The sequence below is a fragment of the Zosterops lateralis genome, assembly GCF_965231275.1.
Source record: "Zosterops lateralis genome assembly, chromosome: 15".
NCBI lineage: Eukaryota > Metazoa > Chordata > Aves > Passeriformes > Zosteropidae > Zosterops > Zosterops lateralis.
Genome location: NC_139775.1, coordinates 8,972,869 through 8,985,633, shown reverse-complemented (window position 1 = coordinate 8,985,633; position 12,765 = coordinate 8,972,869). Strand labels below are relative to the sequence as shown.

Here is a 12,765-nt window from a genome sequence, read left to right as displayed (position 1 = left end):
TTTTGTAAGAAGTATTTCAGTTTTAGAGAAGCTCTGCTGCATCCCCCCTTCCCTTCAAGTGACACCTGTACACAAAAATAGTGGAGTCATTTTTATAGCCTTTTATTAGTGTGTAAGCACTTCCATGGTGCATATAAAACTGTAACAGATGACTTAATTTGAACAAATTATATTTTTCAGTAAGTGATTAAAAAGGCACTTCCACCTTGTGAATTGTGCATCAGGGATGGAGTAACCAGGAGAAAACCCTATATTAATTGAATACTCAAAACAAAATGAAAGTTTAAGAAAATATTAACTGACCAATGCCTTTTTTTTTTCCCTGCAACAATCTCACAAATCCTCTGTAGACCATAGTTTACTGGGACTTAAATCATTTGAGCTACTAGAACTCACTCTCTGCAAGATTCTCAAAGTGAATGACTCTGTTAAAAACCCCCACCTTTTCAAGTACGCTTCATGGTAAGAAAAGTTTTGGAGTCAATCTATACATTGGAGACAAGGCAGTTGTGCTTTTATCTGTCAGAGGAGTGGGTGTATGTGACCTTGACACTAAGAGTAGACTTATACAGTGCTAAATATCGTCCTCCCTCCCTTCCCTTGCTGCAGTGCAATTTTTAAAGCGTGTTTATTCACTGGCTTTTGTTCCATTGAAATCTCCATCTCTTGCATCCATTTCGTCATCACCTCCATCTATTGCATTCTCAATTACTCTTCTGCCTCCAGATCTACGGGGTGGGGCAAAAGATGCTGGCTCATTTCCCCTCCTGCAGTAAGAGGGGAAAAAAATAGAAAAAAAAAATAATGAGGTGTTAGGTGATTTGGAATCCTCATAAATAAGAAGAGTTTGGTAACAGGACCTGTGGGACTGATGGTTCTAAATGCAGAAAAGCCAAGAGCTGTGGGCCTCTAATTCCACTTTCTGTTCTGTAACTTGTAATTTGTGTACAGGTTGAGATTCCCAATTGCTTGGAAATGAAATGGGTTTCCAAGATGGGTTGTGTCCTTGTCCTTCTCTGAACAGTCTTATCAGCCCCAAATCACTCCCACTTTTCCCCTCATTTCATTGTTTTCCCCTATGAGAACTGCACTGAAGGTATTTGAGTGGAAAAAGGGACTGCTCATACACCCCAGCAGAGGAGTGGCCCTCCTGTCCCTCTAGGGAAGCAGGCAGAGAGAGCAATTTGTACAGAATTTCTGCCCACCGGTTCCTGAAGGGCTGTGAGCCCTGGGCATGGGGCAGTGCTGGCGATGTCAGCAGACATTTCTGAGCCCACAGTTCCTCTCTGCACAGGCTGCACTGCTCAGGGCACCACAGGTGCTGTGACAGGTGTGACACCCAGGTTCTAAGTAGTTCCACTCTCTTTCCCAACAGAGAGAGGAAACAGTCGTTGCTTTGGAACTGGGGACTGATGCTTAGCAGTGCGCGTGTCCTACAGGAAATGCCTTTTCCCACTTTATCCCCTTTTCCTTTCCCATCTCCCTCCCATCCCCATATATTTCATAGGCACATCCCAAAGCAGGGACACTTTGGTCCTCAAGGTTAATTTCTGGGGAGGTGTGAGCAAGTGAGACAGACAATGGGTTTGTCCCATGGCCTCTATTGCTAATGTGCTTCAAAGCATTTCAGTTTTGTGACATGGCCTCTCACTTGCCCCTCATTAAGCAAACCTTTGTAAAGGCTTGAGACCACAAATATAAGCAATAAAATAAATTCATGATCACTGGATATTGTGCCAAAAGTACCAATTTGGTGTTAAATAGATCCGAGACTGCACTTTTGGGTACAGCAATCATGCATAAATATTTAAAGGCTCGTCTTGTCCTTGCAAAAGACTAAGCCAGTGCCCTTTCTGAAGCACCTATTTAAGTCCAAAGTTCAGTCTTCCATGTGAGGGAAGAGGGTAGGAACCTTGGCTGGACTAACTTAGTTCAGAGGCATGAATCTGCATCTCCAAGATGGAAACGTGACATGTCTGTTTTCCATAATTCTGCTCTTAAACTTCAGTGTGAGTAGGCAGTTAGCTAGCTAATAAAGCTTCAGGTAAGATCTGCTGCTAATTAGCCATGGTTGTTCTGGTGCTGATGGCACATGTAGAACGCAGGGGTGTGTCGTTTCTGTCCTGGTGTGAGCTTGGCATGGTCTAAGAGCAGGGTCTCTCATTTTATGGCAGCAGAGATTGGTTATTATTATTATTTAGCAAATAAGTTCTAATTAGGTAAATAAATTAGTTAATTCTTGTTAATAAAGGAAGAGCTCTCTACCCCCTTGGGCTTGTGCTGTGGGACTCAGTTACTCACAAGTCCTTTATGCTGCAGTAATTCACAGAAGTGCTGTAAGAGAACATGGGACTGAACAGAATAACAGCAAGAGTCACCAAACTGCACTACACTTCTGGCCGCAGAGTGAACTCCTTATCATCCACTAACTACTTATGAAACTGTTGCAGTATGCAGAAATTTGTCAGTTCTTTAAAACTGGTATTGGCCCTGTGGATAAAAACCTTTTCTTGATATTTGTTCCTCTTAAAGAAGTTTATGTGTTTGATAATATTCATGTGATCGTTGGTATTAGAACCTTTAGGATAATGTGTGTATCTGGGACAAGCCTTCAGCACCAGTGTTGGCTCACTAACTCTGTATTTAATCTGCCTTTGAAGAAGTGCTACTGGAGTGGTGCTTGAGTAACAGTCTGACTGGAGATATTAGGCTGACTAAAAGGCACATGCAAGGACAAGACATCATCTTTAAATATTTGTGTATTCACAACAAAATCCAGCATATGTAAAATAGAAAATATACAAATATTACAAGGCAATAGCTCTTTATTTTTTGCAGTGCAGGTATTATTCCTATCTCCAGAGAATGTGCTAATAAATATAACATAACGCTGTGCTAGGTTACAGTGTCAGCTTTAATGTCTGTGTCTGTGCTCCATGTTTTAACACAGTAAACAAGCAATGTCTGCAAAACAGCTCTATAAGCCTCAGTAATAACTCTTTGTAAGCAATACAGGCACAGAGTGCTACATAATGAAAGGCAAGACTTTCTCTTTTGTTTGTGATTGTGTGGTGTGTGATAAATCACATGCAAGTAAGGTCTTCCCAAATCTCAGGTGAATTAGATGGGCTCTTACCTTAGGTCAGCATTACAGTAGGCACAATAAATACTGTGAAATTCTAATGACATGCTGTGACACTCCATATTCATTAGTCCTTTTAATCAATTTTACTAATCAATGGTGTATTTTATTTGAAAAAAAAATTACTCTTCATGGCAGTGCACAAAGATGATGTGCAAAAAAAAATCATGCAAAAACAATCAGAGTACTTGCTTAGGTACTCTGTTGGTAGAGCTTGTGAGAATGCAACATTGGTAAGTCTACGTCAGTACATAATCTACTTATAAGAAACATGTATCACTGATGAACAGCTGATGGTAGCTAGATTATTGTAATATTTGTCTTTTTTGATAAAACAGATTAATGCCAAGATATCCAAGCCTTCACAGTTTGCAGAAACCTCACATAATTTTAACCAGGGCCAAAGAAAATGGAAATTTGTGCAATACAAGCTAGCTGCAAAGTTGAAGGCATGGTACCTGCTTAGTCATGCGAAGGTTCCTGTGTCCCTCTGAAACAGAGATAAAGAGTCCTGGGCAGTTAAACTAGGTACATAGTCATGATCAGAGGTAGGTAATTACTTTAAAATAATTAAACAAAGTACATTACAGCCAATTACATTACATTTAGATAAAAGAGAAATGAGCTGTATGATGTTCTATGCAAAAGGGCTGGACACAGGCACTGCTTCATAAAGCAGCCAGGAGCATGTAACTACCCAAGTTACTACCCAGGAAAAGGCTGCTACACCCATAACTCTTCACTTTGAAGGGCATCCACATCCAGTAACACTGAAGCATGTTACTGTTAAATACTCTGGCAAACTACTTTGAGAACACAAGTAAATGGGTGCTTTTTTTCCTCTGACCTACTGCTGGTCTTAGGTAGAAGGCAAAATTTTATGATATAGTGATGCAGATAGAGCAATTTCTTTATAGCTCAAGTCAGCCTCTTTATTTTAGTGAACTCATGTTTTCAAACCCAGTGAGTGCAGAACTCAGGGATGTAGCTGACTGATTACAGTTTTATCTTTTTCCCATGCAGTTTTAACAAGAAAATGCAAAGGGATTAATCTTTTCTTTGGGCTGATGACACTGAATCCCATAGTGGTGAACTCCAAAGAGATTTTGGAATAAGAGTAATTTAATGTGCTTTGCTTTTTACTGCCTGTGATGTCCAAGACGGTTCACAGTCGTTCTGTGTGAGTTGTGCCATGTGTGAAAGTGTGAAAAGCACAAGCATTTCTACACTTTTGTGACTGCTTCTCTACAAATAGATACAGCCATTATATAAGGGGTGTTTTCAAAAGCAACCAAGCCTAATTTTGTAACAATTGAAGCCAAAAGGATTTTGATTAGAGAAGAGTAAGGCCTGTGCCGTGTTATCAGATGAGATCATGAGGCTGCTGCAGTCTATGAAATGCACTTCACTCATAACTTCAGCCTTTTGTTCTGAGTGCCAAGCTAACACAAGGAGTGAGCATTGTCAGTGTCCTGTCCTTCACCTGACAGAGTTTTTTCCACTTTTTGCAGTTCAGCTCTAAATTTCAAGGCTTTCAGTGAGTGGGAAGGGCTATCCCAAACGAGGGTACTCTACCTGAGCTTGCTTTTTAGTGCTGCAACCTCTCTGCCCAAGGCTTCATTGCTCTCAGTAGCTTCATCCAGCTCCCTCTGCAGCTTCCTGCGGTTCGCGTTGATACGCTGGGACTCCTCCTCAGCCTCCTCCAGCTGCCTTTTCAGCTGCTTGAGCCGTGTGTTGCCCTTCTCAGCCTAAAGGGACATTTCAGAGCAATGCTTTAATTTAAAATGGATCTAAGAGCTTTATATTCCTCGTTTTAATTTTATGCTTCTATTGAGAGTTGTACTGAAACATGACCCAAATCAAAGATGGGAGCTTATGGCCTGAAAATAACTTTGCTTTGTGGGAGTTCATTTTGCTGATAGCTACTGTATTCAGACACAACCTTGTTGTTTCTTCTGCTGCATAGTCCTACCTCTGCTTTTTGGGCTTGCAGATGGATTTGCTAAATAAATAAAGCTAAAATTTTAATGTAAAATATGTCCAGCATTTCTATTCATGTAGCAGCAAGGGTGTGTGCACAGTCCTGTATATTGCTGTGCAGTCAGACTGTTGCAACTGGCTGATTAACAAGGACTTGTGCTTTGGCACTCGATGTAACATGGAAAAATTATATTCTCATCTTTTAGTAATGGACTGTATGGCTCTCCCAGCATAGAATCCAAGCATTCAGTCTGCTTTCTAGATGGAGATTTGCTTCCTTTTTTAGGGCAAAACCTAAAAATTCCTATGCCCTTGACTAAGACCCTTGTGACACAGTGTGTACCTGATCTTTGTACTGCTCTGCTTGCTTCCTCTCGTCCTCCACCTGCAGCAGTGCATCCTTCAGCTTCTTGTCCTTCTGGCGCAGCGTCTTGGCCGCCGCCTGCTTCTCTCTGCAATGACAGGGCAGCGTTTGGGGATGTGGAAGGTCTGTACTCTCCTGCCTTGGGCTTGTGGCTCAGGAAACTGGCACCTGGGACCCCTGTGCTAAAGGTCTTACTGAATTTAACAGGTGAATTCTAAGGAAAACTTTTTTGTTCAAAACAAAATCAAGTACACGTCTCTGCTCTGTGCTAGAGGTGCTCCTGGAGGTGTGTTGTGAAACACAAGGTGATTTCCTCAAGGAATAATCCAACAAGTGGCACAGTGTGTTATGGCAATTAACCTGGCAGAGTCACAGGGCAGTTACTCTAAAGTGTAGGAGGACAGATCCTTGTCTATGGTACCAGTAGAACTTTTCAGCAATAAAATGGATCTTAATCAGAAACTGTTGCCATATGTCTCAGAAATGTTAAGTGAGAAAGAGACTTAACCAAGTTTAGTGGCACTGAGAGCCTGATGACACAAATCCTGCTTGCCTTTATTTTCTGTCTCATTAACTGGAACAATAAATGGACAGCTGTGAGACCAGTACCTGGCTTCCTGTTCCAATTGCTCTTCGAGAGAAGCAATTTTGGCCTCCAGAGCAGCAATTGTGGCTTTGAATTTGTTCTTCACAGCTCCCTCCATCTCCTGCAGCTTGCTCTTTAGCTCTTTGTTCTGCCTCTCCAGTTGCTGCCGAGCGTTTTCGTTCTTCTGTGCCGTTGAGCGCTCTGTTGCCAGCTCATTGTTCAGCTGCTCTGCCTGCAAGGTGGGAAGGGATGCTGTCACAAGTGTTGCATGCTCTCAGAGAAATGGCAGGTGGCAGTTTGGGATAGCAATCCTCCAGATACTCAGAAGCACGAGTAGCTTTTGCTGGAATAGGAACAGAAAGTGCTGGAATGAGCTGTACCTGCTGTACTGCTTTCCTCATGCGGTCACCCATTGCCTCGATGTTGCTTTGCTCCTCTTCCAGCTCTTCCTCCAGTTGGGCAATTCTTGCCTCCAGGCGCCGCTTCTCATCCTGAAGGCTCGTCCTGGAAATATAAATTTAAAAAGTGAGTAGTTATGGCTCTGACCATATATTATGATTTTATTATGAACTGCCAGTAATTCAGAAAGAGAACTAGATATTTCAATGAAAGTAGTGATATGTGTGCGTGTTGTCTTGTCAAGACCAGATGGCTGTTGGGAACGGAACAGAACTTCTCTTGGCAGCATTGGTAGCACATTCAGAGCCTTGTGTGTAGTTTGGTGTATTCCTACCTTCCAGCGGCAGCGCTTGCAAGTTCCTCTGCCATCTCTTCTTTCTCCTGGTCTGCTTGTTTGCGAGCTCTTTCTGCAGCAGCCAGGTCCTAGAGAAATGGAAAAAGCAGCATGATAAAGAAATGGGTAAATGTTCAAATAGTTATAGCATGATTCAGAGAGCCGTAAATTTTCTAAAGCTGGTATGAGATGGGTTGTCTTGTTAACAGAATAAATTCTTGTCATGTCATAAATCCTAGGGAAGTATAATGTAATACACTTTCTCCAGCCTGTCAGCGGGTTTCAATTTTATTTGTTTTAGTCACAAGATGGCCATTTAATACAGGTAGGAATAATAGCACTAAGCCCTCAAGAATTTATTGCTATTGAAAACAATTTGTGTTGGATCATCCAGTTAATTTCCCTTTAAGGCTGCGATCTCTATCCTTTTCCAAGGTGTTTTTTTTCAGCTCAATCTGACTGTGCTCAGATGTAGATCCAGCAGCTTTAGTGGAGCACATGGAACTTGTTACAAGTCCAGTCCCTAAGAGCTGTTAGATTACTTCCCTGCAGTTCTGTTTTGTTACTGAAAGCCCTGTGTAATCTCCTTCATTCTCCTGTAGGTTTCCCACTTTACCTCCTGAAGCTGCATGAGTTCTGCTTCCAGACTCTTTGCTTTCTTCTCATTTTCTCTGGCTGTAGCAAATATTTCTTCTCTGGCAGCCCGTGCGTCATCCAGCTCTCGTTGGTAGTCCTTCATCTGAGCCTTTTTGAAAAGAATAACAAATGTGTTACCATTTCAGTCGAAAGAAATGTGGACAGAACAGAGCACATACACATTTACATTGTCATAATGCTGCTGAAGTTATAGTTTCTGCACAGATCTGGTAGCAGAGACCTGCAGAGACACGTTGGAAAGATCTGAAATGCTATTCCAAGGAAGGCAATACTTCCACTTGAACACTGCATCTTTTATAATGCCTATTGTCTGTATGTCCTCTGAGTATTTGAGCACATGTACAGTCTTAATGTTTCTGATTAAAAAAACTTTTGTTGTTTAGTTGTTAGCAAATGACAGAACAGCTGATATGGAGATTTAAAGTATAAACAGGAACATGCTAATTCAGAGACAACTTGATTTCTGAACAGTGTTTTATGCTCTTGAGTCAAGTGTTGAAGGCCTGTAATAGATTTTATCTTACAGTCCTTTCTCTTCACGTGAATCCTCGTTTTCCTCCATGTGGGTAAGTCAGTAGCAGATGAGTGTTGGCTAGAGAATTCTGGAAACTCTCTACCATGATGAAATTTAAGATTTTAATAATTTGCCTTGTGAATTTTCTCACTGTCATTCAAACTGAGTGTTCAAACACTGATATTTGAACATGGCAGTCAAGTTAAAATTCCCCTTCTGACCAATCATTTGTAATGGGCATCAAGTTCACAAATGTCACCTAACTTTTGTATTGTGGCTGTGTAAGACACAGCAGCAGGAAAACCTGTAATTTTGGGCTTACATACCTGTAATTTACGAAGTTGTTTGATGGCTTCTTCCCGACCTTTGTTAGCAGAGTCAGCCTGGCTCTCCAGGTCTTTAACATCCATCTCCAGCTTCTTTTTGGCTGCAGCTGCCAGGGCACGTTGCTTCCGCTCATCTTCCAGTTCTGTTTCATATTCGTGGAGCTGATCATTGAGGAAAATAAGTTCAGTTTAGGAAAGTCCTTGGGCACTCTTAAACACTCTGTGAATGTCTGAATAGTGCGTACAGACCCCATATCCCTGTTGACTGTCATTTCCCTGGCAGATTTCCATTTTGTCCCAAAATTAAAGGTTTTTGAAAGGATTCAGCAATTTGAGTTCTGTATTCATGGAAATATGTGTGTTACAAGATGATGGCTACAGCAGCTGTCCTTGCTGTCACAACAGCTCTTGTACAAATAAGTTTTGTCCTGTTTTCATCTCCAATGCTTTTTGTATGCATTCAGTGTACTTTGGGAAAACAGATATATTAGAAGTTTTCTTTTTTCACTTGCACTGAGAATACAGGGAAGGTGGTTCTGACTATGTCAGAAATTACAGTTCATATGTTTTATACTATATTGGTTGTAGAGTTAAATAGCTATATTTGTTGGTAACTATGCATCTGCTACTGGAACAGGGAAACCCCCCCTGCCTTTTCCAGTACAAGAACCCTTTTTTTCCACCAAATACAAGGCAATGTAATGCTTTTTTTTCATCATAGTTAGTGAGGTACTTTAATAATGGCATTAGGCTGGGGCCTTTCAACTGGCTTGGTTGAATATTTACAAAGGCAGTGATAGGGAATGGTACCTGTCTGAGGAGTTGTCTTTTCTTCTCCTCATTCTGTTCATCTCTGGCTTGTAAATCTCTTTCAAACTGGCCTTTCATGGCCTGCATGTTAACTTCCAACCTGAGTTTGGCATCTTCTGCAGCCTGTAGCTCATCCTCTAGCTCCTCTAATTGTGTCTTCATCTCTTCTACTTGCTGTTCAAGACTCCGTTTAGATTTCTCCAATTCATGGACCTTTCAAGCAATGAGAATTTAATAGACTTATTATGAGAAATAAGAATAATTCTAGTTATACACAGTATACCTGCAGTACAGGGTACATTTGAAACTAGCAGGTGTGGACAATGAATAAAGTAATTTACACTGAAAATGCTAAATTAGCTTTATTTTGTACACTTGCAAAACTGTCTTAAAATAATGAGATTCTCTTTATCCCAGTCTTTCATTTTTAATCTTGTCAAATATCATAATATAATTTATTTAGTATTAGAAGCAATATAATCATATCCCTGTAAGAAAAGAAGTGATTGGCAATGCACAAGCGGAAATTTGCTGCAGTTATGTAAGTAAATATAAGGCATATGGCAAAGTTAAATATCACTAATAAAATAAGATTTGCAGAGTTCACAATTTCAAAGAAGTGTAATAAACTCGTACATTATTTAGAAATCAATTAGAATCATCTTCATGCTTGAAGTTATGTTGAAAATAAACATAGCCTACAGTTACTTTACCAAATCCCTTGAAAGTTTGGACACAAATGGAATAACTTTGGAATTCTGTATGAAATATCTGATCTTGCTGAATGGATTTGTGTACTGCAGAGAATTTCCCACACTGAAAACAATGATCCCTTTTTTTAGCTGCTATTTTAAATTATTGTGGAGATTGTTCTAAGGCCAAAACTTACATTCTTGCCAACATCATCTTTGGAGCTAACAAGATCTTCCATTTCAGCTTTCAACATTTTGTTTGTTCTCTCCAGTTCTTCTTTGGCTTCCAAAGCCTCTTCAAGTGCTCGAGCCAATGACAGAGCCTTAGTTTCCTTTTCTCTAGCTTCAGCTTCTGCTCTGTCCCTTTCATCTGCATATTTTGCGGAGATGTTCTTCTCTTCAGCTAGCATCTGTAAAAAGGTAGTGTCAGTACAGGAGGTCATTAGTAACAGCTTTTCTGTTGCAGATCTCTTGTCAGTTGTTATTGACAGAGAAGAATCTCTGCTTTGGATAAAAGCATATAAATAAAAAATTATCCAATTTTTGTATAATTACATTTCAGTCAATTTTTTTGTCCCCTTGTCCCAGTGGACACTGTGAGTTCCAGAAAAGTGATAACACAGCAAGGGAGAATCTAAAATCCATACCTGATCAAACTTCTTCTGTTTCTTCTCTAGGTTGGAGACCAGCTGACGCTGGTTGTCTAAGTCCACCACCAGGTCATCCAGCTCCTGCTGAAGTCTATTCTTGGTTTTTTCCAGTTTGTCATAGGAAGCAGCTTTTTCCTCAAACTGTTGTGTGAGGCTTTCAATTTCTTTCTGAAGTTTCTTTTTACCTTCTTCCATAAATTCTACTGTGGTGGTAAATTCCTGTATCTTCTTCTTAGAGTCAGAGAGCTGAAATTTGAATTGAGAGGACAAATCTTTGTAGCTGTGATAGCAAAACTTGGCAGAGAGACAAAACCTTGGCCAGGAGACAGCTAAGACCTGGAGCTTTCCTTTTTTGACCTGTGTGAAGCTGGTGACAGTTACCCATCACCCAACCTGCATAAAATGAGGCAGAGCACAGACATAGGATGCACATACAGGCCTTGTGTACAAGACTATGTGTGGAGCTACCTTGCATTTGTACCTATCCTAGGGATGACACCTCAAAGGACAGGGAGACTGCTGCCTCCACTGTGGAGCACCACTGGTGCAATCTGGGCTAACAGCACCAATTCCCTGAAGGTCTGTGTGCTGTGCCAGGATAATTCTACACATCCTCTGGAACTGCCGACAAAACTCTCAGTGATGGAGCTAATGATTTAACTGTGGCACTGATACCTGTATTGTCAGTGTTGAAATATGTCTCTCCAGATTTTGTTTTGCTTCTGTTTCTTCATCCAACTGCTCCTGCAAGCTGTTCTTTTCATCCTCCAGCTGGCGGAGCTTGGTGGACACATTTAGCTTCTGCCGCGTCTCCTCCTGAAGCAGCTCCTGCAGTCACCACATCAATTGGCAAGACAGTCATTAGTTTAGGTCTTTATATTGTGCATTTTATAAACATTGTAGGTGAGCTGATCTGAGATGCAAGTTTACCTGTGTGTCTTGTAGCTGAGATCCTAAGGCTGCAACATCTTTGGTCAGTTTGATATTTTTGCTTTCTGCTTCATTGAGCAAACTGGTGACATTTTCAACCTCCACCTGTGAGATGCCACAGAGAATAAACTCAGTTATTCTGCAGACCTTCAAAATCTTCCTTAAACTTTAGTTTCCTTGGATTTGTCTGAAATATTATCTAATGCCATTTTTGTCTAGTTTACAATAGTTTTTATTACTCCATATCAAAACCTAGTCATATTCATAAAGCAATAATAGTATGTTCCTTGCAATGAATTGCAAAGGGGAATGAGGATTTTTGATGGATTTTCCTTCCCCTTCCCAAGTTTGACAGAAGTTGATGCATTTGATTATATTTTCTTACTTACTCATCACCTTAAAATAATAAAGCAAAGCTTACTGCAGTTATGAACAAGATATAACAATAAGTTGATTAGTATATCTGGACATTGAACATCTACCAGAGAACCATTTAAAATGATCTTTAGTTATTTCTTAACTAGAGCATTCTCCTTTCATTGTCATCTTTTCTGAGCAGTGTGTTTAATAGCTGCTTAATACATTTCCAAAAGCCACATACCTGTTAATCTTCCCCACCACCCAAAAATGAACAAACAGAAAGAAGCAGTCAGATCTGTATCATGGTGACTGAATCAGTGATGGTATTATAGACTGCAACATGTACAGAGGGGTGGTGAGACTAAAAGCTCCCAGTTCCATGAGATGGAGTGGTTGTAGTTGATTAATTGTGTGATAATTGAGGTAGGAGTTTAAGGTGACAAAAAATGAGCATTTTGGCTGCAGGGCCATCATTCCTCTAGATACACCCTCACAGAACAGTATAAACTGGGCTTCTCAGTCCCATGGTGTCACAGCAAATCATCAAACTACTTCCTACCTGTAATTTATGGACTTTTTCATTGAGTTCTGTCCGAACACGCTCTCCCTCAGTGTATTTGGACTGTAAATCCTGCAGCTGTACTTCCAGCTTCTTCTTCTTGTGCTCCACGTCTTGTTTGGCCTGATTCAGGCTCCTGACTTCATTAGCCAGATCAGCATTGTCTTTCTCCAGTGACTGTTTGGTCTTATCCAGGTTTGCTTTAGCCTACAAGCAGGTGAAGAAGTGAATAAAGATGATTTATAAGTGGAAATAGTGTTATCTAGGAGACAGTTTTCGATGAGATGGATTTCTGTTTACCCGTTTAAATTGTTCCAGCTGCTCTGTGAGCTCTTCCACAGCCTGAGTGTGCTTCTGCCTCATCTCCTGCACCTGGGCTTCATGGGTTCGAGTCTCCTCCTCCAGAGCTTTCTTCAGCACTGTGACCTCCTGCTCACGCTTTGCTCTGGAAGGTGACACACA

At 40.7% G+C, this 12,765-nt stretch overlaps 1 protein-coding gene across 3 annotated transcripts in view; it reads right to left on the bottom strand.

Annotated features, from left to right (window-relative positions):
• Positions 1 to 88: 88 nt before the first annotated feature.
• The window catches only part of MYH11 (myosin heavy chain 11), a 52,933-nt gene continuing 40,256 nt past the window's right edge, over positions 89 to 12,765 (bottom strand). For 2 of the 3 annotated variants that reach the window (XM_083872575.1, XM_083872576.1), the window contains 15 exons: positions 12,604 to 12,748; positions 12,304 to 12,510; positions 11,385 to 11,489; positions 11,130 to 11,282; positions 10,452 to 10,700; positions 10,002 to 10,214; positions 9,113 to 9,325; positions 8,303 to 8,464; positions 7,422 to 7,550; positions 6,806 to 6,894; positions 6,453 to 6,576; positions 6,096 to 6,304; positions 5,466 to 5,574; positions 4,718 to 4,890; positions 89 to 767 (listed from right to left, as the gene is read on the bottom strand). In XM_083872575.1, the coding sequence (XP_083728701.1) occupies positions 629 to 767; positions 4,718 to 4,890; positions 5,466 to 5,574; positions 6,096 to 6,304; positions 6,453 to 6,576; positions 6,806 to 6,894; positions 7,422 to 7,550; positions 8,303 to 8,464; positions 9,113 to 9,325; positions 10,002 to 10,214; positions 10,452 to 10,700; positions 11,130 to 11,282; positions 11,385 to 11,489; positions 12,304 to 12,510; positions 12,604 to 12,748 (2,419 nt within the window). In that variant the 3' untranslated portion in view covers positions 89 to 628. Of the gene's footprint in view, positions 768 to 3,600; positions 3,633 to 4,717; positions 4,891 to 5,465; positions 5,575 to 6,095; positions 6,305 to 6,452; positions 6,577 to 6,805; positions 6,895 to 7,421; positions 7,551 to 8,302; positions 8,465 to 9,112; positions 9,326 to 10,001; positions 10,215 to 10,451; positions 10,701 to 11,129; positions 11,283 to 11,384; positions 11,490 to 12,303; positions 12,511 to 12,603; positions 12,749 to 12,765 lie in introns of all 3 variants that reach the window. The other variant, XM_083872577.1, reaches the window with a different exon arrangement.